Raw genomic sequence first — 25,725 nt, 5'->3', positions numbered from 1 at the left:
TTCTGGATGGTTTCTCAGCCCCAGGTGTATACACCGAGCAGGTAATTCTAGAATTCAGACCCACATCGTATTTGGTATAAGCTAGGCTCATTAGAGGTTCTGATTCTCCAGGCTAATTCGATTGCTCGGGCCCGAGGAAAGAAACCTTCTGTCTGAGCATCTCCGAACAGCGAGCAGGGTTTCCCCACCTCCTGAGCTTCCTATAAATTGCTCAAGCATAGCCCCTTTGCCTCTGACCCTGTGAGAGTAAAACCCTATAATCTTAAACTGTCCATCAAGTTCAGTTCTTATACTCATTCAGCAAAGATTTATTGACTTTCTTCTATGGGCAGATGCTCCGTAAGGTACTGGGGGACATAGATGAAGCTCTTGCCCTTTGGTTGGCAAAAAGACTGGGAAACAGTCTAAACGTCACCCAAAGGAGACCTGTATCATTTCATAACATGGAGAAGTCTCCGTAGGATATGTTCCAGAACGGGTCTGGGCGTTTTTAATTTTAACAGATACTGCCAAATCTGGCCATGCATTTTAAACATACTTTGCCTGTAACACACAAGCAATAAAATACGTAAGTCTTAAATGCACAGCTCTATTAGTTTCACAGGGTGAACGTATCCGTGTACCACCAGCCCCCCACTGCTGTGCTCAGTCTATAGTGTTTCCTGCATTCCAGAGGCTTCTCTTGTGCCTCATCCCTTCATTATTCTCCCCCAAAGGACCCCTCTTCCACTTTTGTCATCCTACATTAGTTTCACCAGCTTTGAACTACATACGGTGGAAAATGTATCTTTGAAATGATTTCTATATATTTTATTTTTTTTAAGATTTTATTTATTTATTGGACAGACAGAGATCACAAGTAGGCAGAGAGGCAGGCAGAGAGAGAGAGGAGGAAGCAGGCTCCCCGCTAAGCAGAGAGCCCAACGCAGGGCTCCATCCCAGGACCCTGGGATCATGACCTGAGCCGAAGGCAGAGGCTTTAACCCACTGAGCCACCCAGGCGCCCCATTTTCTATATATTTTATAGAGTATAGATATGTCCATGTATTTGGAATCGGTGGCCAGTTGGTATGGAGGATTTCTCTGTGGGAGATTTCTCTGTGGGAGCTCAGACATTGGACTCCTGGCTCCGCACCTGTGTGTTTCTACATGTTCACTGTCTCAGGTTCCAGGATCCTTTGATTCTCTGACTCTGAAATTCTGTGGTGTCACCAGGGCCTGAATGGGGTGATGGACAGGAGAGCCTGGAAGTGGCCTGGTGTATCCTGAAGCCCATCTAAAGCAGACTGAATGCCAGTGTGCTCAACCCTTGTTGAGAGTAGGGTGCGGGAGGGGGCCGAGAGTGAGAACTTGGTGTCCTGGGAATCTTGAATGTCTCCTAAGTGTTCTGATTTCCTCATTTTGCTTTCTCTTTAACCAAATTATTCCTTCATGCTTGTGGTCCCTGGTCTAGTTTTCTTCATGTGTGATTTCCCCTGGGGACCCCAGGGAGATGGGGTTAGAGGTGGGGAAGAAAGAGACCGCATCCCATATTGGAGATGGATGTCTCACTTTCTCTGCTTCTCTTTTTGCTCAGGTCTCTGCTGTGGCTTATCTGTGAGACTTGCCCATGATTTCTTTTCTCTGGGCCTCAGTTTCTCTGGATGTATCAAGAGGGTTGTGCCAAATAGTCCCAAAAGGCATTTTCTGGTTTCCTCTCTGAGTCTCCTTGCTCTCTGTTTCTGGGGATATGAGTCTTTTTCTGGGTGGATCAGACTCCCTGTGACTCAGTTTCTCTCTTTGAGCTCCTCAGTTCTCTCAGATGTCTCATGGCTTTGTCCCTGCCCCTTTGGTCTCTGAATCCCAGCCTCCCTATCACTTAGTAAGAGTGTTTCTCTCCGCCTTTGTGATCCCATGACAATGGGAGGTAAAAATAGCCCAGGGGCTGTGCTGGTAGAGATAAAAGGGAATTTGCCTTTTGTGTCCTGTGGCCAGGCTGGGGGGGCTGTGACACGTGGAGATTGCTGACATAGCTCTCCTCCGCTGACCTTGACAGTGGCAATAAAAGGGGTGGCGCAGCTCCCAGCCCTCACCGTGGTGCTGAGGTGGGTGATCAGGGCTGAAGTTGGAACCAAGGGGTGAGGGTCCCCATGGGTGGGCACGAGTCTCTGTATCTGTGGGAAAGGATGCTCTGGTGTTTGAGTGTGTGTGTGTGTGTGTGTGTGTGTGTGTGTGTGTTGGGGGCTCACCAGGGAGGCTGAGGTGGGGACCCCAGGGGAATCGCTGAGTATTAGGCCTTTTGGTTTTGAATCATGTCCCAGTTTGGGGCCCCGGGGCCCTTAGTTCCTCCGTTGCTGCCATCTTCCAGTGTCTGAGGCCTTGGACTGCCTTGAACCTCCAAAATTTTTAGTCCCTTGTCCTCCACCTCTCAGTGCTACCGCCATGATGGATGTCAGTGAACTTGGGGAGTCTGCCCGCTACCTCCGCCAGGGCTACCAGGACCTGATGAAGGTGCACACTGTCCCATGGGATGGTAAGTGGAGGCAGGAGAGCACAGCTGCAGTGTAGCCCTTACGAACTCAGACCGGGAGTGGGGAGGGGTGGTGGCACTGAGCTCAGGGCTGAAGGAGCACTCTGGCATGACCGCTTTAGCCCTGGCCCTTTGCCTCAGAGTCCAGGGTCCTAAGGCTACATTCTCAGAGACCCTGTGTACATCACGGCATGTTTGTGAGCAAGCCTCAGTTTGCTTCTCTGTAAAATGGGACAGTATTCCCTGTCTCCCGGAGCAGCCGGCTGTGGCTGGAGCCCTAGGCCTCCAAGATGAGAGCGATTGTTATGTATGTAGGCTGGTGTCCATAAAACCTGTGCTTTTTTAACCTGAGTTATTTTTAGTGCTTTCCATAGAGCCAAAGACAGGAATAAAGACTACTATTTATGACTTGGTTTGCTCATAGGACAATAATAAGAATAGGCAATGTGTACCAAGTGCTTATTTTATGTCATGCTGAGTGGATGACTTCCCATGCATCATCTCAACAACCTGGGGAGGGTGGGGACCAGGGCCAAAGCCAGCTTCATGGGCGTGCAACCTCTGCCGCTGAAGGGTCTCCTGCTTGATTTAACACTCTGGAATTACCATCTTGAAATTCGTAATAATTTTTTCAACAAGGGACCTGCATTTTAACACCAGGGCCTGCAAGTTATGTAGCTGGTCCTGACTAAGGCACTTGGCTAGAAGTAGGACAGGGAACAGAATCTCGCGGTCTGCAATCTCAGTCCATGCCTTTAACCACCATGACATAGGGGCTCCCTGAAGCTTGGGGACCAGCTGGCCAGGCAAGACACGGAATTAGGAGAAGTGGGCTTGAGTTTTCAGCAAACCGGGGGAGGAAGAACCGAGAATTATGTTCCTGACGTTGAGGGCTGCTCCATATGGGACCTCAGGAGATGCCCGTAACATTTTGCCTTGGAGGGAACAGACCCAGAGAGAAAGGGATTTTCCCAAGGTCGCAGGGCAGATAAGGCAAAAACAGGAATCTGAACCCAAGTGGGTGGTAAGGGACTGTTAACTCAGTCAGGGAAGCCCTCTGAAGAGATCCGGATAGACTCTCCCTGCTCTACCCTTCCAGGATCCTGGGTGTGGAAGGATCTTCTCTGTGTATTCCCTGCATCCTGGCAGAGGGGCTCATGGGAGGGGCATAGCTCTATTGACATGGCTTGGGAACTGCAGCTGGGCCTCCAGCCCCAGATGTGCCTCAGCCTTCTCAAGCCCCAGTGTTCTCCCCCCAACCAGGGAAGAAGAGGGTCTGGGTACCGGATGAACAGGATGCCTATGTGGAGGCCGAGATCAAGTCGGAGGCTACTGGGGGCAGAGTCAGCGTGGAGACCAAAGACCAGAAGGTTTGGCTCCCCTCTTTTGGGATTAGCTTCTCTGTCTCCTGGGGTGCAGCTACCGCACTGAATGAAAGGAGGTGGAGGGGTGCACAGGGGTGAGAGGCTGAGGTTAGTCGGCTCCTGCCGGTCTGCTACCCCACCCTGTGTTAAGGCCTCCCACGATATGGCCTCCTGGACAGATGCTGATGGTGCGCGAAGCAGAGTTGCAGCCCATGAACCCGCCCCGCTTCGACTTGTTGGAGGACATGGCCATGATGACGCACCTCAACGAGGCAGCAGTGCTGCACAACCTGCGCCAGCGTTACGCTCGCTGGATGATCTACGTGAGCCATGGTCCAGGCTGCGGGCGGCGGGGGTGGGGCCACAGAAGTAGGGGCGGGGCTAGGGGGAGAGCCCTTGCGCTGTGGGGACTGGGCCACGGGGAAGGGGCGGGGCTAAGGGTAGGACAGGGTGATGTCATGGCCCTGGGGAGGCGGGGCCCCAGGCAGGGGCGGGGCCAGAGGGGGTTCGGCTCCTGGAGTGCAGGGGCGGAGCAGGAGCTAGAGGCTTGGCGTGGCAATGTGGAGGTGGGGCCTCGGGCTGCGGGCCGGAGTGAGGGCTGGGGCGGGCACCGGTTGGGGCATATTGCAGGGGCCAGGGAAGGTTTCTTGAGGGCTGGGGCCGGAGGGTAGGAACTTGGCCTTCAATAACCCACCTTACATTCTCTCCTCAGACGTACTCGGGCCTCTTCTGTGTCACCATCAACCCCTACAAATGGCTCCCGGTGTACACGGCCTCCGTGGTGGCTGCTTACAAGGGAAAGCGCCGCTCGGAGGCCCCACCCCACATATATGCAGTGGCAGATAACGCCTACAATGACATGCTGCGCAGTAAGCCGCTTGGACTCCTCTCCCTCACCCAAGACCTCTACCCCCAATCCAGGGAGGCCCCTGTAAAGGACCCCTTCCCCTCCACGTGTACTGCTTCCCTTTTGATGCTGCTGGACACGCCCAGCATAGCGTTCTGTCTTTCCAAGTGGGAGCTGGGCACAGTCTGGATGATCGCACTTGGTCCTTCCCTTTTTAGCCCTGGGTGGTGGAGGGCCTGCCCCAGTGCCATGGATATGCAGTGTTGCACCTGTGACTGGTTCCCTACCTTGGCTAACTTCTCTATCTCCTACCCTTTCCTCCAGACCGAGAGAACCAGTCCATGCTGATCACGTGAGTGTGGGGCTCTGGGGGTGTGGTGGGAAGTGCTGGCAACCTGGCAGGAGGGGAGTGGAACTAAAATAATTTCCCAGGGTTGATTTCCAAAGCACTTAGGGCAGGGCCTCTACCACCTGGAGCTGGTATCCAAGCTAAATTAGAGCATTTTCTCTGTCCCCTTTCTGGGCAGATGCATTATGGGGTGGTGGACAGGGAAGGGATACCCAAGCACCAGAGTGATCACCAGCCCTGATACTCCCTCCCCACCAGGACCTGGAATTGCCCCTGCCCCCCTTGATCGAAAATTTTGAAAAATTACGGTTCTGGCTTGATGGGAGGGAGGAGATGACTTTCCCTTTCCTCCTTACAGTCTCTTTACCTCTAAATCTTATTTTGATTTTTCATTTGCACCTATGAGAAAGTGGTAGAATTCGTACATGCCGAGTTCATGCCAAGCCAGTATGAACATTGTGTGTGTGTGTGCATGCAGCCTGGTGGTTAAAAGCAAGACCTGTAAAACCAGAAGGATCTGGGTTCAAGTTCTCACACATCCATTTCGTGCTGGTACCCTTGGGCCCCTGAGTCCCATCAGTAAAAGCTGAACAATCCTACCTACCTACCATGCAGAGCTATAAGGAGTTGGGCAGTTAACGTATGTGCCTGGCACACAGCGCAGACATTTACATAACTTCCCTGAGTCCTATTTCCTTACCCATAAAATAGGGGCTGTGATGGTGCCTGCTTTACAGAGTTTCTAAGGCTTCAACGAGCCAGTGCAGGTAAAGCACTTGGCCCAGTGTCTGGCACCGACGTTAGGGCTCAGTAGACAGTGGCATCATCATGTGTGTTCTCATCTCCCACGGGTGTTCTGCCCTGACTTGCTTTATAAATCCTTAGCACCTCCAAGGGTTGATCTGTCCCTGGAGGGTCTTGAGTGGGGTTCCTGAGTTGGGAGCTGGGTGGGGCGAAGTAGAGCGTGGCCCTGATTGTGGGGTGGGGTATTGGGGGGGGTGAGGGGAATTTGAGTGGTCAGATGGGCTTTGGTGACTCATGTTTGTGTCGTCTAAGCGGAGAGTCGGGGGCCGGTAAGACGGTTAACACCAAGCGGGTCATTCAGTACTTTGCCATCGTCGCTGCCCTGGGAGACGGGCCGGGCAAGAAGGCCGTAAGACTCGCCCACACGGGTGCCGCATCCCACTCTCCCCACTGCTTCTCACTGTTTCTCTTTTCTTTTTCTTTTTTTTTTTTCTTTAATTCCTTTTTAGAAAGTTGATCCCCCAGAGCCTCCAGCCCTGCCTGAGCCTCCCACCCCGGTGGCAGACTCTGGCCTGAGCAAGGCTTGACCAAGAGAGAGGCTGTGATCGCCTCTTCCACACCGTGGGACCCAATTCTGGGCCTGCCTCAGTGGCCCCATCTGTAACACAGAGGGGCAGGACCACAGCTGTTCCTAAACTGTTTATGTAATTTTCCCTTCCCTTCTTATTTTTGAAAGTTTACCAAATAGGCAGCTTTTAACTCCGAGGTGGTTGTTTTCTTGGTTTTCATGCACCAAAGACCGTAACCTGCTGTCAATCAAAAAGCAGGCTTATGGAGTCTAACCAGAGCCAGGGCCACTTGGCAGTCCCTACAGCCAGGGTCAGGGGGTGGTTTCTCACCCTGTGATTTCTGTATGGATTTTTGAAATTTCTGAAATAATGGGGGACCAATGTTTTGTTTTATTTTTGTTTTCCGGGTATAACATTCATTCTTGGCCTCCAGGGCCAGCTGTTCAGAGCTCTGTGTGTGCTCCTCCACCCCCAAAACGGGCTGCCTTTTCTTTCCAGAAGCCCAAGGCCACCTCCTACTCAGCACCCACTCCTGGTCCTGTTAAGCCTTGCTTTATTCTGGGGCATTTTTCTTTCTTCTTTTTCTTTTTTCTTTTTTTTTTTTTTTCCATTTAAAGTTGTTTCTCTTTTTACCTTTTCCTTTTTCCCCCCATTTGATTTTCTTGCTTTTGTTTTTTTGTTTTTCCTTTCAGTTTTGTTTTTTATTTTTGTTGTTGTGGTGGTGGTTGTTTTTGTTGTTTTGTTTTTGCTGTTGACTTTTTGGTGCTCTTTGCTCCTTCCCTCCCCCACCCTGTTTTTGAACCCCCCACCCCACAGTGTCTCTGAGGATGCTGCAGAAAGTTGGGGCTTGGTCCAGTAACGGAAGGGAGGGCAGGGAGAGGCCAGAGCTGGCAGGGGTGCAGCTGGGAAGGGGGGGGCAGAAAGGTGCTGTGCAAGGTGGTATGTGGGGCTGTCAGGCAAGGGAGTTCGTGGGAAGACAGGCTGGCTCACGGGGTCCATGGATGCTGGAACTTAAGAAGCTTTATCAATCCCCTTCCCTTGGCCCCAGATTTGACCACATCTGCCATAGAGAGCCCTGTTCAAAAGGCCCTGAATGTGAGTGTGGGGGGCGGAGCTCGGAAGGAGGGGTTCTTGCCGCTTCCCTCCAGCCTTGGTTCCCCCAGCAGTGTCTTTGGGGGGATTTTTAAGTCTTGGGCTCCCTGGAGGTGAGTGACTAGCCAGAGTCCCTTGGCTGGCTGGCACCTGGCATTCCAGAGTCCGCCCCTTCCTTCCTCTCCCTTTCTTCCCAGACTGCAGGGAGCCAGGGTGGGGAAGGGAAGGAAGGGGACATGGGCAGAAGACAAGATTGAGGCTGGGAGAGGAAGGGAGGGAGATCCCCTCAATTCAGCAGGTCCCTCTAGATGAGAGGTGCGGTGGATGTGGTGTCCTGGGAGACAGGATGCCTGGACTCAGTTCCTGCCCTGCCCCTCACTCACTGTGTGGCCTGGAGGTCATTTCCCTGCTCTGAGTCTTAGTTTCCTCATTTGCGAATTAGGGCTAATAATATGCACCTGCCAGGGCCATCTTGTCTAATAATCTACGGGCAATTAATTGCGTGATGGGATGCAGCTCGTCACAGGACAAAGGAGAAGTGTGAGGAGGGCTCTTACCGAGAGAGGTGAGGGGTGAGAAGGTTCCAGCCAGAATGGGGCTCCTCTAGCCTCAGAGCACAGGGAATCCTTCCTGGAAAGGGGCGTTTGAGCTGGACTCTGAAGGGGAGGAGATTTTAGTCAGGAAGCCCTTGGGCTTTGGGGCAGGGGCTGCTTCTTGGAGTGGAAAATGAAGGGATATGGAAGCGGCCAGAAACAGAGCTCGGGGAGGGGAAGGGCTGCGAGCAGGAGACCCTGAGACACAGCCCCTTGCCTCAGGCCGCTGATCAGGGCCAGGCTTGTTCCCACTTTCTAGCATTTCTCCTTCTAACAGTGCTGACAGGGTTGGGGAGGGGCGTGGGGGTTACACGCTGGGGTGACTAATGTTCACTGTCCCACTAACCACTGCCGCCCCCGTCCACCAGCCCGCTGAGACTGCATACTTTCTCATGTTGTCTTCTCTCTGCAGCAATTTCCGGCCACGAAGACTGGGGTAAGTATAGGGCCAGGGTCAGTGGGGCAGGCAGTGATAATGAGGCCCCAGGGATCCCCCTTACTTTCCCCCGACCGAAGAGATTGTCCAGTTTGGGCCAAACTCCAGGACCGTTGGGCCCCTCGGTCTCCCATTCAGGGACACCGGGGATGACAGACCCCTCACACTGCTGTCACCAGGGCACCCTCGAGGATCAAATCATCGAGGCTAACCCTGCCATGGAGGCTTTTGGCAACGCCAAGACCCTGCGGAATGACAACTCATCCCGCTTTGTGAGTGGCCATGGTGGGGGAGGGGTGGGGTTGGCCCAGGGAGACGGGGGTGGTGGGAGCTTTCAGCAGCCAGTGCTGGGCAGATGGCTGGGTCCCGGCTGAGCCTGCCCCTCTGCCCACAGGGCAAGTTCATCCGTATTCACTTCGGCCCCTCTGGGAAGCTGGCATCCGCAGATATTGACAGCTGTGAGTCTCGGGGAGGGTGGGAGAGGGTGGAGATGGGGACGGAGGCCTGGGTCTTTCTGCTCAGACTGAGCCTCCGTCCTCAAGTCCTGGGGCTCCCACCTGTTCCAGGCACTTCTTTCCATCCCCTGGCCACTGCCCAGTCCTACCCACCTCACTCTCACCTGGATCGTTCCACCAGCTTCTGCTTGGTCTCCCAGCCTCCATGCCTTGCTTGATCATCCAGCCAGAGTGATACTGTCTCAGATACTGATCTGATCACATCATGTTTCTGCTTAAAAACCTTTTCGAGATTCCATTACCTTAAGATAGAGACCCAGATCTTTACTGGGCCAGTCAGGATCCTTGTGATTGGGTCCTTACCCCACCTCAGTTCTTTCTCTGGCCTCCAGTAGGGCAGGCCTGTACCCCCGACCTGCCCCAGTCTCATGTGCACACAGAGTCCCTGTCCTTCCGGAAGCCTCCACTCCCACCTCTTAGGGGTGGTTGCCCCTGACCCGCCCCTCTACTGGGACACCAGGTCCCAGGCTGCAGCAAAGCCCTGCACTGACCATTCCCCACCTTGGGACACATGGCCAGACCCCGACGGATGAGCCACAGGCACGTGTGACCAAGGAACGTCATCACTTACTCCTTGACCGACCCCTTTGCAGACACGTGGGAGCTCAGCTCCACACGTCACTGACACACCAGCTCTGCTCTGAAGGGAGGGAGCATGGTCTGTGGATGAAGGAACGAAGCACAGATGAAAGACAAACATAGATAACCCCCACCCCTGACCCCTGCCAGATACACAGACCTATAGACGCACATTCCCACGCTGACACCCTTCAGTATCTGCAGGCTTGTGTGTGGACAGAGCGGCTCTCGACTCACCCTTGACCCTCACTGGTACCTCCTCGCTGCCACCCTCAGCTCTGCCGGGGTGTCCCAGTCTGGGGAGAAACGGGATGGTAGGCCAGTGCCCCTCTTTCTCCTAGATCTCCTGGAGAAGTCGCGAGTGATCTTCCAGCTGCCCGGGGAGCGAGGCTACCACGTCTACTACCAGATCCTCTCTGGGAAGAAGCCAGAGCTACAGGGTGAGAGGCAGGGGTGGATAGAGCCAGCGTCAGAGCCCACGAGGCAGCGTGGGACCACCTTCCCCTCCCCCCAACTCCTTGGCTGGGACTTCTGGTTATTGTTGAGTTCTCTCCTTCTCATACTGGGAAACGGGCCCTTGGGTGTCATCACCCTGGTTGTCCCTTCTGCTATCCTGGGACTGGAGAGGCTTTGTCTAGCACCAAGGCGGGAGCAGTGGCTCCGTCTCGGCCCAGCTTCCCTTTCTCACAAACCCCAAAAGGGCAGAGTGTGGTCCTCCCAGTGTCCTAGCATGCCATGTGGAGCTAGGCCTGGGCTCATTCCTCAGAGAACCATGAAGAAAGCAAAGCCATGGGCATGGGGGAGGGGGTGAGAAATTCAGCCACAGAGAAGTCCTGGGAGGGCCCCAGAGTCTCCTGCCAGGGTGGCCCCCAGGACCTCCCATGTGGGGATGTGGGGGAGGAGACTAGCTGAGTGAACACGACCAAACCCCCCGTGATCCTCCCTGGGCCCCCCAGATATGCTGCTTCTGTCTATGAACCCCTACGACTACCACTTCTGCAGCCAGGGAGTCATCACTGTGGACAACATGGATGATGGGGAAGAGCTCATGGCCACTGACGTATGTCTGTGGTGGAAGGGGGCGGAGCGGGGGGCCAGGTGGAGATCGGGGCAGTCCCAGCGCCCTTCACTTGGCGGGCCCAGGCCTTCTCCGATCCTTCTGTCCCCTGCTATAGCACGCCATGGACATCCTGGGCTTCAGCGTGGATGAGAAGTGCGCCTGCTACAAGATCGTGGGGGCCCTCCTGCACTTTGGCAACATGAAGTTCAAGCAGAAACAGCGGGAGGAGCAGGCCGAGGCTGATGGCACTGAGAGTGAGGGATCCCGACCCTGGCCTGACTTGGCCATCAGGCTTGACCCTGATCCCCGTGTCTTATCCATGACCATCAACCCTAACCCTTGTCCACAACCTTTGGCCTCAGTTTTACCTGGCCCTGGTTGTAACCCCTGACTTCTCAAGTCCCGACCCTCACCCTCCCGAGCCATATGGTTTGCCTGGTCTGAACTCCACCTCTCCCAACCCCAGCAGAGGCTGGTAGAGCCCCCAGGTGCCCATGTTCTTGGCTGCCTCCTTCTTAACCCACCTGTGTGCCCTGCCAGGTGCTGACAAGGCTGCCTACCTGATGGGAGTCAGCAGTGGGGACCTCCTCAAGGGCCTTCTGCACCCACGAGTGCGTGTAGGGAACGAGTACGTGACCAAGGGCCAGAGTGTGGAGCAGGTGAGTGGCTCACAGGCCAGAGTCCCCTGGGGACGGCTGGGGCAGGACCCCCTCCGTGTCGGGTCCCAGCCCCGCCTCTGCACACGTCCAGGTGGTGTTTGCTGTGGGGGCGCTGGCCAAGGCCACCTACGACCGGCTGTTCCGCTGGCTGGTATCGAGGATCAACCAGACCCTGGACACCAAGCTGCCCCGGCAGTTCTTCATCGGGGTCCTGGACATCGCAGGCTTCGAGATCTTTGAGGTGCGCGCAGGGGCCCTGGGCTCTGTTCCCCGCAGGGCGGGTCCCCCCAGGTGGGTGGGGGTGAAGTCACATGTACCCCGGTCCTCTGCGGGTCCCCGTGCCCATCCACTGAGCCCAGCGCCGCCCCCCGCAGTTCAACAGCTTCGAGCAGCTGTGCATCAACTTCACCAACGAGAAGCTGCAGCAGTTCTTCAACCAGCACATGTTCGTGCTGGAGCAGGAGGAGTACAAGCGCGAGGGCATCGACTGGGTCTTCATCGACTTTGGCTTGGACCTGCAGCCCTGCATTGACCTCATCGAGAAGGTGGGGCGCAGGGCAAGGGGGTGTGGGTGTGGGGAGTGAGCGGGAACAAAGGTGCGCGTATGCGACTGCGTGGTGACATGTGGGGGCGAGGCTGTGACGTGTCTCCGTGTGTGTGCGTGTGTGCGCGCATGCATGCGCATGTGTGAATGGCAGTGTGCGTCGCCGTGAGGTTTGCTGGAGGCAGTGTGAATGTGTGTTGGTGAGCACGTGTGAGCCTGCACCCAGCACCGCTGACCATGGTCCCGTGGGTACACACGGCTCTGCGTTTCCCGAGGAACTCCTGCGGGGGGCAGGTGGGGTAGGGTCTGTTCACTTTTTTTTTCTTTTTTTTAAGATTTTATATATTTATTTGATAGAGATCACAAGTAGGCAGAGAGGCAGGCAGAGGGAGGGAGAAGCAGGTTCCCTGCTGAGCAGAGAGCCCGATGTGGGGCTCCATCCCAGGACCCTGAGACCATGACCTGAGCCAAAGGCAGAGGCTTAACCCACTGAGCCACCCTGGTGCTCCGGGTCTGTTCACTTCTTCATTGGATTGGTTACACCTATTTCCCATTGTACAAAGACCGGAAGAAAGAAAAATCAAAGAAAATTTGAAAGATCAGAAGTAAAGGGGGGAAGAAAACATTTCCCTCTCATCCTCTACCTTGTATAGCCTATAGCTGGCAGCTGGGTAAGCCTCCTCCAAACCCATTATCCTGGGTGCACATTTTCTTTTATAGACACACACTCATTTCTCATCTTACTTTTTCTCTGAAAATGTATTTTGAACATTGAACGTTGTTGAAGACCCCACAAGAGTTCGTGCACCAGGTGGTTTTTATGCATTTCTGTGATCTCCTGCTTTGGCGCATTTAGGGGGTCAGGGGTGTTTTTGCTTGAAATATTCATTCCCCACTTTGCAGGTTAGGAAATTGAGGCCCAACGGCCCCCCCTGCTAGTAAGTGAGGAAGCCAAAATTTCAACTGCTTTTTTTTTTAATGGTGCTGTGTGTGTGTGAGAGAGTGTGTGTGCAACAGAGAGAGAGACCACAGATGTCGGGAGGCGAATAGCAACAGTTTGAGTTTGTGCAGCTGTGAGTAAAGAGGACAGCCCAGAGTGTGACTTGTGCCCAGGGGCGCTGGCAGCCAAGCCACCAACTTCTCTTTTGGAAGACGGGACTCCTGTGCACCTGTGTGGTTTCTGTCCCTCCCAACAGGTGGTTGGGGCATCTGGGAAGGCTTCCAGAAGGAAGGGCTCTAGGATATGGGGATGTGGCCCAGGCAGGATGGGCTGGCCTGAGGGCAGCCCTTCAAGGTTATTCCTTGTCCACAGCCACTGGGCATCCTGTCCATCCTGGAGGAGGAATGCATGTTCCCCAAGGCCTCAGATGCCAGCTTCCGGGCCAAGCTCTACGATAATCATGCGGGGAAGTCACCCAATTTCCAGCAGCCACGGCCTGACAAGAAGCGCAAATACCAGGCCCACTTTGAGGTGGTCCACTATGCGGGTGTGGTAGGTGCCTGTTGGAATCCCAGTGCTTGACCACCCTCCTCCCTTCTCTCAGCTCTCCGTCCCTCACCCAACGCCGCCTTTGCTCAGCACCTGTCCGCTCTCTGCCAGGTGCCTTACAGCATCGTGGGCTGGCTGGAGAAAAACAAGGACCCACTGAATGAGACGGTGGTCCCTATCTTCCAAAAGTCGCAAAACAAACTCTTGGCTACCCTCTATGAGAATTATGCAGGCTCCTGCTCCGGTGAGTACAGAGGGACAAGATCTTCATCCTGTAGGATACTCACAGAGTGGCGTCCCCTAGAGTGACTGGTCCCCTGTCTCTCCTAGCCGAGCCCCCCAAGTCTGGGGTGAAAGAGAAGCGTAAGAAGGCAGCATCTTTCCAGACGGTGTCCCAGCTGCACAAGGTGAGGCCCAGGGTGGGCCCCGTGCAGGTCCTCCCCTTCCAGCGTTCACCCCGTCCCTGGTCCCTGCTCGGTCCCCTGCACCCTGGGCGGGCGGCCGTTAAGACTTGCAGTGATGTTTAACTCCTCTCCACGTGAACATCACAGCAAGTCTGTGCTGCTTCCCGTCCCCACGCTGCCTGGGCAGGGAGCCGCGGGGTCTGTGGGAGGAAGGGGATTGGGTGGGGTTGGGGTGTGAAGGCTTCGGTGACAGTGACAGGGACCCGGTCAAGCAGAAGAGGGAAGAGGGTCACAGGGACCGGAGTGAAAGGACCGATGCGCAGCGGCATGCTTAGACGCCGGCTCACCAGTCCTTAGCGGGCTGATCCGCTATGGTTTCCAATTCTGCTTCTTGCCCCTCTTGTGCCTTCTCCCCTCTTCCACTGCCAGGAGAATCTCAACAAGCTGATGACCAACCTGCGGGCCACACAGCCCCACTTTGTCCGTTGCATTGTCCCCAATGAGAACAAGACCCCAGGTAGTCTCCCCAGGGCTGGGTTGGTGGGGTGGGACCATTGGAGGGAGGGGACAGGGCCGACTGAGAAGCTGGGTCTTCCCTCCCCTTGGGGCCCACACGGTCCTGAAGAAAGCCCTTCTGTGGGCCGGTGGTCTTTCTCTGGGACATGCAGATATGTCCATTGACTTCTAACCTCTCCCTTGAACCCCCACCACGTCCAGGGGTCATGGATGCCTTCTTGGTGCTACACCAGCTGCGCTGCAACGGGGTTCTGGAGGGGATCCGGATCTGTCGCCAGGGCTTCCCCAACAGGCTGCTCTATGCTGACTTCCGGCAGCGGTGGGTGTCTCCCTGCCGCCCCCCCACCCCAGGTCCTACACAGCTCCCTTCCCCTTTGCTCTCCTCCAGGTGGAGGCAGCAGCCAGAGGGAATGGGAAGGGCATACATTTAGAGCCGAAGGGATCAAGGGTCCAAGGACTGAGATTTTAGTCACTGAGGGGGACACCAGGGACACCGGGACCGAGGAGGGGATTGGGCAGGCCTCTCAGGGCAGGTGGTGGTGGCTGAGACAGCAGCAGGCTGGGGGAGTAGCCAGCAGGCTTGCCCTGAGTGTTTGCGGCACAGCCAGTGTGCTGTGTTGGTGGGTTGAATAGGGAGTAAGAAAGAGGAGGATCCTAGGTTTGGGGCCAAGCCACCGGGAAGTTGGTGGTTTACTGAGATACCAAGACAGGGTTTTTTGATATTTGGGGGGATGGAGGGTAGTGGATTGAGCTCCACTTTAAATAAGTCAAGTTTGAAACGTCTTCAGCAGATACCTGAGGGGAGATGTCGAAGGGGGGTCAGGCAAAGCCGGGTGTGGATTTGGGGATTGAGTGAGGGTCCCCGGAGACTAGACTTTATGTAAAGCCAGTCAGCGCTATTAGTTCCCCTTGGTTTTGAAAGTTTGAGTTTGTCAGGCTCTAGGTGTGCATAATTCCCTCCCTGTCCTGAAGTCCCCGGGGTCACGACATACCCACGTGTGTTGACACGGAGACTGTGGGCACGCTCACATGCGTGCTGTCTCGTGTGTGCACGCTCTCAGCCCCCCAACCCTCCACCCTTATTTTGTGAGTTTGTTCTGTAGAAGAGAAAGAGATTGCTCTTTGTCCTTAGACAGAAAGTCTGCACCGTGACTTCTCTTTTCTTTTAATTAAGATTTTTTTTTTTAAGAGCAGCTTTAGGTTCACAGCAACGTGGAGGGGAAGGTACCAAGATTTCCCATATACCTGTGCCCCCCACATGCACAGCCTCCCCCACAATCAGCATCCCTCACTGGAGTGGGACCTCTGTCACGTGGATGACACACCGTAACCACCCATAGTTTACATCGGGGTTTGCGCGTGGTGTTGGGACACCGTGTGGGTTCAGGTGTATAATGACGTGTGGCGTCACTCATTTTGTTACGGCTGCAAAACATCCCATAGCCTAGTGAAACGCGCTTTGTTCCTCAGTGCCCTTGGGAGGGAGCGCTCATGGTTCTCCGGCCTTCACAGCGTGATCACAGCCACCGTGAGCCCTTGCTCTAGAATCCTCTCCCTCAAATGTTCCTTCAGCTTTGATACACTGTACCATATCACCTTTGTTGTATTTTTTGTCTTCTATTTTAAAAAATTTTTAAAATTTTTATGTATTTGACAGAGAGACACAGTGAGAGAGGGAACACAAGCAGGAGGAATGGGAGAGGGAGAAGCAGGCTTCCCGCCGAGCAGGGAGCCCATTGTGGGGCTCTATCCCAGGACGCTGGGATCATGACCTGAGCTGAAGGCAGACGCTTAACCAACTGAGCCACCCAGGCGCCCCTATTTTTTGCCTTCTAAAAAAAAAAAAAAAAGAATTATAAAAAATTATAAGTTAAAATATTATGAAAGTGCTGCACGCCCATTGTAAATACAGTTTCTTAACAAATGTAATGAAAAGATGCATTTACACGCAGCCCAAGCTTTTTAAGCAGTGCACGCTCCGGCCCCAGGGCCACCACGCTGCCCACCAGCTGGTTCGGTGGGCCAGTCTGCAGCCTCCTCACTGGCCCAGCGATGATTGTCCTTCCCTCCCTTGCCCCGCCCCCTCCTCACCAGCCCTTCCCTGCTCCCCCAGGTACCGTATCCTGAACCCCAGTGCCATCCCGGACGACACCTTCATGGACAGCAGGAAGGCTACAGAGAAGCTCCTGGGCTCTCTGGACATTGACCACATGCAGTACCAGTTTGGCCACACCAAGGTCGGGGCACCCAGGATGGAGGGTGGTCACAGAGGACGGACAACACGCAGGCGCTTGGGGTTCCACCTGGTGCCTCCCCCCACCCCCAGGTGTTCTTCAAAGCTGGGCTTCTCGGGGTCCTGGAGGAGCTTCGTGACCAGCGTCTGGCCAAGGTTCTGACGCTGCTGCAGGCCCGGAGCCGGGGCCGCCTCATGCGCCTGGAGTACCAGCGCCTGCTGGGTGGCAGGTGTGCGGGGGGGTGGGGGGGGGGGATGGGGGGGGGGGGGGGGATGGGCAAGAGCTGGCTGGGGAGAGGGCGGGACCCCCAGGCTCTCCACAGTGCGTCACAGTATCTGTCGCGTGGGTCAGCTTAGTCCCTGGGGCTGGTCGGGTGGCTCTGAGGGGCAGGTTCTGTGTTGTGCTCCTCAACTGTCCGTCTCCATTTCTTCACCTCAAAAATTGGGGTAAGAGCACCTTTCCCTGCGCTGCAGGCCACCGGGAGTGTGGCCCAGACGGGTAATAATGACACCTGGTGTTTTTCAACACTCTTGAAGTGCCAGCCCCAGGCAGAGGCTTTATTTGCATAATCTTGGTTAAGGTGTGCGACAGTCCCCTGAGGTGGGTGCTGTGATTATCTCCAGCCCCAGAAGGGCCACCATATGAGGCGGAGACCCCATCACAGCTGGTTGGCAGGGGGGCAGGGCGACTAATGTGGGGTGTGAGCCCTGCCTAGTCTGACCCCAGAGCGCAGAGCATAGCAGGATCCATTCCTGGTGTCTTCAGGACACTTGCAAGGGCCACCAGGACAGTTAGGGCTTGTGAGCCCCTGCCCTGGAGGCAGCCCTGTTGGTCCCTGGACCTCTTTGTCCAGCTCACCTAGAAAGCAGAGGCGTCAGACCTACCTACAGGGCTGCCGGGAAGGTGAAGGGAGATCACCCTGAGAGCGTGTAGTGCCGAGCCTCGCCCAGGGCCCCCGACTGTCAGGGCTGTCACTGCGAGGGCGGCACTGAGCCTCCTGGCCCCCCGTGGCTTCCCCCCCTGCAGGGACGCCCTGTTCACCATCCAGTGGAATATCCGTGCCTTCAACGCTGTCAAGAACTGGTCCTGGATGAAGCTCTTCTTCAAGATGAAGCCGCTGCTGCGCTCGGCGCAGGCCGAGGAGGAGCTGGCCGCCCTGCGGGCCGAGCTGCGGGGGCTCCGCGGAGCTCTGGCTGCTGCTGAGGCCAAGCGCCAGGAGCTGGAGGAGACCCACGTCAGTGTCACCCAGGAGAAGAATGACCTGGCCCTGCAGCTGCAGGCAGTGAGTGGGGGAAGGGAAGGGAGGGGATTCCCTTGGTGACCTGTGCCCCCCACCCCGCCTCCGGCACCCCAGAAAACCGCAGGCTGCTTTGAGGAAACCACCCTGCCACGTCCCCTCCCTCTGGGCCGGGGTGGACCTGGTATGCCCCAGGTGCTCAGGTTCTGGATCTTTCTTCCCAGTCCCAGATGTGCGGTGACAGGAGGCCTGTGGGCTCATGTCCATGCTTGGCTTCCCCACCCTCGGAGTCCGTCTGTCCACACGTCCTGATTCTCCCACCTCCCGCTGCCTGGGCTTCCTGCGAAACCCGCAGTTGAGCCCCATCTCCCCAGCCCGCCCTCCTTTGCCCTCCCGGAGACACACCTCTGCTCCCTTCCCCTGGGAACCCAGGTGGCAAGTAACAGTAATAGCCAGAGGGCAGGGATCCAGGGTCTGGAATCTCTCCCAAGTCCAAAGAGGCATTCCTGCCTTCCCCAAACACTGAGTGTCACCTGTGCACCAGCCCCCATGGTAGCTCTGGTGACGCGTTGGTGGGAGGACAGGGTGTGGTCACCAGACTCACCTGCTGGTGCGGAGACCGTCAGGCAGCCAGGTGGTGAGGAGGCGGCGAGGTGGGAGAGAGGACCCCAGCCGAGCCGGGGCACTGCCGCCCGTCCTCCCGGAAGGCCTCAGCCCGGAACTTCTCTCCTCGAGCCTGTGTTCGGGTGTCACTCTGGGTTGCCCCCTGCCTGTCTGATGCTCCCCTCTGGATGTTTCTGCCTCAGCGCCTGCCTCTCCCTCTTCCTGAGCCCTCATTCCATCACACCCGGGCCCCTTCAGGGCCCCGAGCAGGTGGGTCAGGAGCATTCCTGGTCCCCAGAGCCCAGCTGAGCATGGGGGTCAGGACTTAGCGTGGACATGAGCACTTTCTTCAGGGCCCAGCCTGGTCTCCCTTGGCTGGTTTAGCCGGCCCTGGCTCTGCCCCATTCCCCACGTCCCTCTCCAGGAGCAAGAAAACTTGGCGGACGCGGAGGAGCGCTGCCACCTGCTGATCAAGTCCAAGGTGCAGCTCGAGGCGAAGGTGAAGGAGCTGAGCGAGAGGCTGGAGGACGAGGAGGAGGTGAACGCCGACCTGGCCGCCCGCCGGCGCAAGCTGGAAGACGAGTGCACAGAGCTCAAAAAGGACATTGATGACCTGGAGCTGACACTGGCCAAGGCCGAGAAGGAGAAGCAAGCCACGGAGAACAAGGTGTGGGCCCGGCTGGCTGTGGGGCCAGGCAGCTGCTGCTCTCCCTCCGGGCTCTAGGACACCCCTGCTGGGTGGCCGCGGGAGGGTCCCCTCCTCTCTGTGGGCTTCAGTTTGCTCATCTGTCAAATGGGGTCAAGAACAGCACTTACGTGGTTGGATGGTTGAGGAGTCCGTGTGAGTAGCTCCCGCGGGCACTCAGCGTGGGGCCTAGGCGCTCAGCAACTGCTAGCATTGGGCATCCGCCCAGGACTGTGGCCTCTTGAGGGCAGGAGGCCCATTGCCCAGCTCTGCGTGCCCCGCCTGCCACTGCGTGCCTTCTGCCATCGGGCCCTCCCACAGCCCCAAGCGGGAGCGTGGATGCTTTTACACAGGGAGGGAGGCAGGCGCGGGGTCGGGTGCCTGCCCGGGTGCTCACGGCGGGGAGCGAGGGAGCCAGGACCGCCCAGACCCCCTGTTACAGTGAAGGAAACTGGCGTCTACTGAGAACTGAGGCTGAGTGGAGTGACTTGCCCAAGGCCCCCTAGCTGGAAGAGCTGGTCACTGTGACCTAGAGGGTGGCTTCTCGGACCAGAGTGTGGGTGGGGGGCGTCCTCATGGTGACCCCACCACTGGCACAGGTGAAGAACCTGACGGAAGAGATGGCAGCCCTGGACGAGTCGGTGGCCCGACTCACCAAGGAGAAGAAGGCGTTGCAGGAGGCCCACCAGCAGGCCCTGGGCGACCTGCAGGCCGAGGAGGACCGTGTGAGCGCTCTGGCCAAGGCCAAGCTCCGGCTGGAGCAGCAAGTGGAAGACGTGAGTCCTGGCCCCAGCGGAGGCCGGCGGGGGTCGGGGGGTGCGGCAGCTGGTCCTGGCGGCTGAGCCTGCCCCCCCGCCCCCCAGCTGGAGTGCTCCCTGGAGCAAGAGAAGAAGCTGCGCATGGACACGGAGCGGGCGAGGCGCAAGCTCGAGGGTGACCTCAAGCTGACGCAGGAGTCGGTGACGGACGCCGCCCAGGACAAGCAGCAGCTGGAGGAGAAGCTCAAGAAGTAGGCATGCAGGGGGCAGCCGACCTGAGCCCCTGGCCAGCAGGCAGCATCGCTGCAGAAGTTGAGCGTCGAGGACTGAGATGGGGGTCGCCAGGGTGCAGGCGGAGTGTCCTGCCTTCTTTGGACCAAGGGCCCAGGCCAGGCTCAGGGCTGGGGGGTTTGAGAGGGACCGTGGGGTGGGGGCGGTGCCTTAGGGCTGGGTGCCTTGGGCCGGGAGCCAGGAGACTGGAGGGCGGGGCGCCTCCAGGCTGGTCAGTGGCAGTCCGGCCCTGGCCTGGCTCATGCTCCACACCACCCCCAGGAAGGACTCGGAGCTGAGTCAGCTGAACCTGCGGGTAGAGGACGAGCAGCTCCTCGGGGCACAGCTACAGAAGAAGATCAAGGAACTGCAGGTGTGTGGAGCACGGGGGTGGGCGGTGGGTAGGGCCAGGGCTAGTGTGCACGGAGGAGGTGCCAGCTGCTGTGTGCCTGTCCCCAGGCTCGGGCGGAGGAGCTGGAAGAGGAGCTGGAGGCAGAGCGGGCGGCCCGGGCCCGCGTGGAGAAGCAGCGGGCAGAGGCGGCCCGGGAGCTGGAGGAGCTGAGCGAACGGCTGGAGGAGGCTGGTGGGGCGTCGGCGGGGCAGCGGGAGGGGTGCCGCAAGCGCGAGGCCGAGCTGGGCCGGCTGCGGCGGGAACTGGAGGAGGCGGCACTGCGGCACGAGGCCACCGTGGCTGCTCTGCGCCGCAAGCAGGCTGAGAGCGCTGCCGAGCTGGGCGAGCAGGTGGACAGTCTGCAGCGCGTGCGGCAGAAGCTGGAAAAGGAGAAGAGCGAGCTGCGCATGGAGGTGGATGATCTGGGCGCCAATGTGGAGACTCTGGCCCGCGGCAAGGTGTCTGCCCCCTTACTGACCCCTCCTGAGCTCGGATCCCACACCCACACCCATCTCGATTCTGAACCCATCCTGACTCCAGCACTCTCCCACCCGCTGGCCCCTGACCATCCCCGTGCCACTACCGACCCACACTGGGCCTGACCCTGTACCTGAACCTGACCCCTGACCTATTCACCTGTCATTCAGCCCCAACCCCACACCCGTCCCGACCTCAAACCTTGACTCCTACTAAACTGTGCTCTGACTCTAGGTCATTTTTGACCCAGCATCTAATTTTAACATCTTGGTCCTTGATCTCGATCCTGACTGTTCCTGTCCTGAACTCCAGCATCCAACCTTGGCCCTTGACCTTTGTGCCACCAGTCCTGACAGCTGACCTCTGACCATCTGCAGCTGACTTCAGGCTCTAGTATCCTAACCTCACCCTGGCCCTCTCATTTCTGACACCTATCTTTTAAAAAACGGTCCAGCAATAGAATCTCTTTGACGCTGAACTTGGGGCTCTGCTTTCCCTTTGTTTCCTGAGCCCACATCTAGCCTTTTAGTTCACAACCCCAGCGTCCCAGCCTCTGGCTGGCAGCCCCAGACACTGCCTTGTGATTGACACACTTGTTCTGACTCCTGACCCTGGATCCCAGGCCAGCGCAGAGAAGCTGTGCCGCACCTATGAGGATCAGCTGAGTGAGGCCAAGATCAAGGTGGAGGAGCTGCAGCGGCAGCTGGCAGATGCGAGCACTCAGCGTGGGCGGCTGCAGACTGAGAGCGGTGAGGCCGGGGGCTCGGCTGGGCCACCCGGGGGCCTTGGTGCCACCCCTCGAGGTCCTGCCTGACCTGCTGGCTCACCCCTTGGCCTGCAGGGGAGCTGAGCCGCCTGCTTGAGGAGAAGGAGTCTCTGATTAGCCAGCTGAGCCGGGGCAAGGCCTCGGCCACCCAGAGCCTGGAGGAACTGCGGAGGCAGCTGGAAGAGGAGAGCAAGGTGGGCTGGCCGCTGGCCGCCCCAGAGTGGGCAGGGTGGGCCCTGGGGCCACCGGCCCAGTCCCATGCTGAGGTCTCTGAGGTCCCTGCAGGCCAAGAGTGCGCTGGCCCATGCTGTACAGGCTTTGCGGCACGACTGTGATCTCTTGCGGGAGCAGCATGAGGAGGAAGTAGAGGCCCAGGCCGAGCTGCAGCGGCTGCTGTCCAAGGCCAATGCTGAGGTGGCCCAGTGGAGGAGCAAGTACGAGGCAGATGCCATCCAGAGGACCGAGGAGTTGGAGGAGGCCAAGTGAGTGCCTTACTCACTGGGCTGTCACCGTGTGGGGGTGGTGTCCGAGCCTCCGAGCCATCAGGGGGCGAGGGGAGACGGCGCACTGTTGAGCCGGCCTCGCACCGTCTGCTTCCATGGCCCAGGAAGAAGCTGGCCCTGCGGCTGCAGGAAGCAGAGGAGGGAGTGGAGGCTGCTCACGCCAAGTGCTCCTCCCTGGAGAAGGCCAAGCTGCGACTGCAGACGGAGTCGGAGGACGTGACCCTAGAGCTGGAACGGGCCACCTCAGCGGCAGCCGCGCTGGACAAGAAGCAGCGGCATTTGGAGCGGGCGCTGGAGGAGCGGCGGCGGCAGGAGGAGGAGATGCAGCGGGAGCTGGAGGCTGCCCAGAGGGAGGCCCGCAGCCTGGGCACTGAGCTCTTCCGGCTGCGACACAGCCACGAGGAGGCGCTCGAGGCCCTGGAGACGCTTAAGCGGGAGAACAAGAACCTGCAGGGTATGCTCCACCCCGGGGTCAGAGAAGTGCTGTGGGATCAGCAGGAACCCCTTGGAGTCATTGAGGGTACCCTGGCGGGGTCCTCCTGGAGTTAGGAGTGAATGAAATGACCTGGGTTAGAGCAGAAGGCATGGGGGCGGCCCTTCAGTGTCCTGTTTCCTCTGCAGAGGAGATCAGTGACCTCACAGACCAGGTCAGCCTCAGCGGGAAGAGCATCCAGGAACTGGAGAAAGCCAAAAAGGCTCTGGAAGGGGAGAAGAGTGAGCTCCAGGCCGCACTGGAGGAGGCTGAGGTCAGGGGCTGACCACAGGGCCGGGGTGGGCACCGCCCTGCTCCTGGGCCTCTGCTCTCCGGTAACACGCTTGTGGCCCCTGTGCCCATACTGCCTGCTCTGCGCTCCAGGGAGCCCTGGAGCTGGAGGAGACCAAGACTCTGAGGATCCAGCTGGAGCTGTCCCAGGTCAAGGCTGAGGTGGACCGGAAACTGGCTGAGAAGGATGAAGAATGCACTAACTTGAGGTAGGGGGGCTAGAGTCATCCCTGCAACCCAACCTGTGTGCCACCTCCCATCCACTCCTTCTCTGGAGGCTGCCATCCCTCCAGTCCCAGCCACCTGAGGGCAAGAGAAAGGCAGGCAGGCAGAGTTTGCCAGGCTTGCCCCTCCCCTAGAGCTCTGTCAAGGTCAAGACCATCGTCCCCAGTCTAGAGGCGAACTTCAGAGACTAAAAGACTTGCTCAGGGCTACAAGGTGCAGGTAGAGCCAGGATTCAGCCCACATCTGTCTGGAGCCTTGGTTTTGCCCGTGAACTTGCTCTGAGGGGTAACAGGCAGTCGCAAGGGGCTTGAAACCCGGGAGGGACGATTCATTTATTCCCACAATGGGTTTGCGTGTGCGGCATTCCTTGGGTGCAAGAGCAGGTCCAGCTCCTGTGCCCAGCCCCTTCTCCTGTGCCCACTCTCCTCCCCACTTCCCACAGGCGGAACCACCAGCGGGCGGTGGAGTCCCTGCAGGCCTCCCTGGATGCGGAGACAAGGGCCCGCAACGAGGCGTTGCGGCTCAAGAAGAAGATGGAGGGTGACCTCAATGACCTGGAGCTGCAGCTGGGCCATGCCACCCGCCAGGCCATGGAGGCGCAGGCAGCCACGCGGCTGCTGCAGGCCCAGCTCAAGGAGGAGCAGGCGGGGAGAGATGAGGAGCAGCGGCTGGCGGCGGAGCTCCGAGAGCAGGCGCAGGCTCTGGAGCGGCGGGCTGCGCTGCTGGCCGCGGAGCTGGAGGAGCTGCGGGCCGCGCTGGAGCAGGGCGAGCGCAGCCGGCGACTGGCGGAGCAGGAGCTGCTCGAGGCCACAGAGCGCCTTAATCTCCTGCACTCACAGGTGGGGACAGGAGGGGCCCAGGGAGGCTTAGGGCGCCAGCCAGCAGGCCCCCCACCCTGAGGCTCTGCTTCCCCCTCCTCAGAACACAGGCCTCCTGAACCAGAAGAAGAAGCTAGAAGTGGATCTGACCCAGCTGAGCGGGGAAGTGGAGGAGGCCGCCCAGGAGAGGCGGGAAGCCGAGGAGAAGGCCAAAAAGGCCATCACCGATGTGAGGCTGGGCTGGGGCCACGGGAGGCCCGGATCGGAGCTCCAAAGGACTTTCACCTGCTGACCATGCCCTCCCCCGGCCCCCCACTCCACCGACAGGCGGCCATGATGGCTGAGGAGCTGAAAAAGGAGCAAGACACGAGTGCACACCTGGAAAGGATGAAGAAGACGCTGGAGCAGACAGTGCGGGAGCTCCAGGCCCGGCTTGAAGAGGCCGAGCAAGCTGCCCTCCGTGGTGGGAAGAAGCAGGTGCAGAAGCTGGAGGCCAAGGTTCGTGTGGCCCTTCCAGTCGCCCTTCCAGTCCTTTCCCTGGCAGGGCGGGCCAGCCCGACGGCAGGCTCCGGGCAGCAGGCCCATCCCTGGATCTGCCTGCAGGTGCGGGAGCTGGAGGCCGAGCTGGATGCAGAGCAGAAGAAGCACGCCGAGGCCCTCAAAGGGGTGCGGAAACACGAGCGCCGGGTCAAGGAGCTCGCGTACCAGGTGGGTGACCAGGTCTGCCTTGGGGCGGGGGGTGGGCCCTGGAGCTGGCCAGGTCTGGCCAAGACCTGAGTTGCTTTTGCCTGCCCAGGCTGAGGAGGACAGGAAGAACCTGGCTCGCATGCAGGACCTGGTGGACAAGCTGCAGAGCAAGGTCAAGAGCTACAAACGCCAGTTCGAGGAGGCGGTGAGTGCACCGGAGTTGGCCCGCCGGGGCCCTGCAGCTGGGAACTCCCCCTCAGTGCGGCCAGAGGGCAGCAGCGGCCCGGGCTCCCGAGCTTGGCTCTGTGTGTCTGTGCCGGCTTTGTGTGTGGGCAGGGACCCCACCGTCCCTGGGGATAAGAAGGACAATTTCTTTTCAGCTTGGGCTCTAGACAGGACTTAACTCTGTCTCCAAGGGAACCCCATGTGCTTTCCCCTTCTGCGGACCTCTGGAAGGAGTGCTGCCCCCTACCTCCTGGCTTCCCGCCTACTGGTCATGGGGGAAGAGGGGAGCAAGGAGCGGTGGAGCCGCTGAGGGCCAGAAGCCAGCCCTCGCTGGGGACGGGGTCAGACCGGACTGATCCCCTCTCTCAGTTACCAAAGAGTGACCAGGCCTGCCTGTGCCCCCAGGAACAGCAGGCCAGTACCAACCTGGCCAAGTACCGCAAGGCCCAGCACGAGCTGGACGACGCAGAGGAGCGGGCAGACATGGCAGAAACCCAGGCGAACAAGCTGCGGGCGCGGACCCGGGATGCCCTAGGGCCCAAGGTGAGGGGCTGCACGGGGCACCGCTGCCCTCTGCCTGGGGCGGGGGCGCGTGGTGGTGCTCACCCAGCCACTCCTTTCCCCTTAGCACAAGGAGTGACGCCAGAGTCTCTGGGTTCTGAAGACACTGCCTGCCGCGCACCCTCTCCTGCTGCCTCTTCTTCGCAGTCTGCCCCAAACCCTGCTGGACCCTGAGTAAATGCCAGTCTGCAGCTCTCGCTGGGGCCTTCTCCTCCTCTGAGGTTCAGGAGAAGAAAGGAACACACGGTCCCTG

The 25,725-nt window shown here is 58.3% G+C and overlaps 1 protein-coding gene across 1 annotated transcript; it reads left to right on the top strand.

Moving 5' to 3' along the window:
- LOC111141650 (myosin heavy chain 7B) lies at positions 1-25,675 on the top strand. The gene is made up of 42 exons (XM_022494369.1): positions 1-41; positions 2,412-2,512; positions 3,773-3,879; positions 4,053-4,196; positions 4,586-4,742; positions 5,045-5,072; positions 6,126-6,222; positions 8,480-8,503; positions 8,683-8,775; positions 8,898-8,961; positions 9,939-10,037; positions 10,554-10,657; positions 10,773-10,911; positions 11,198-11,316; positions 11,408-11,557; positions 11,691-11,861; positions 13,173-13,352; positions 13,461-13,593; positions 13,680-13,756; positions 14,183-14,270; positions 14,471-14,588; positions 16,383-16,506; positions 16,596-16,732; positions 17,530-17,785; positions 18,768-19,010; positions 19,628-19,804; positions 19,892-20,037; positions 20,339-20,429; positions 20,516-20,905; positions 21,547-21,673; positions 21,766-21,884; positions 21,976-22,172; positions 22,298-22,647; positions 22,815-22,939; positions 23,050-23,165; positions 23,624-24,020; positions 24,103-24,228; positions 24,327-24,497; positions 24,603-24,707; positions 24,796-24,891; positions 25,317-25,454; positions 25,540-25,675. The coding sequence occupies exons 1-42, from the start codon at positions 7-9 to the stop codon at positions 25,549-25,551; spliced, it is 5,871 nt and encodes a 1,956-aa protein (XP_022350077.1). The 5' UTR covers positions 1-6; the 3' UTR covers positions 25,552-25,675.
- The last annotated feature ends 50 nt before the right edge of the window (positions 25,676-25,725 follow it).

The sequence above is a fragment of the Enhydra lutris genome, unplaced genomic scaffold, assembly GCF_002288905.1.
Source record: "Enhydra lutris kenyoni isolate GAN:26980312 unplaced genomic scaffold, ASM228890v2 scaffoldscaffold6, whole genome shotgun sequence".
Taxonomy (NCBI): Eukaryota; Metazoa; Chordata; class Mammalia; order Carnivora; family Mustelidae; genus Enhydra; species Enhydra lutris.
Note: the sequence above shows the minus strand (reverse complement) of the source record. Positions and strands in the feature narration are given on the sequence as shown.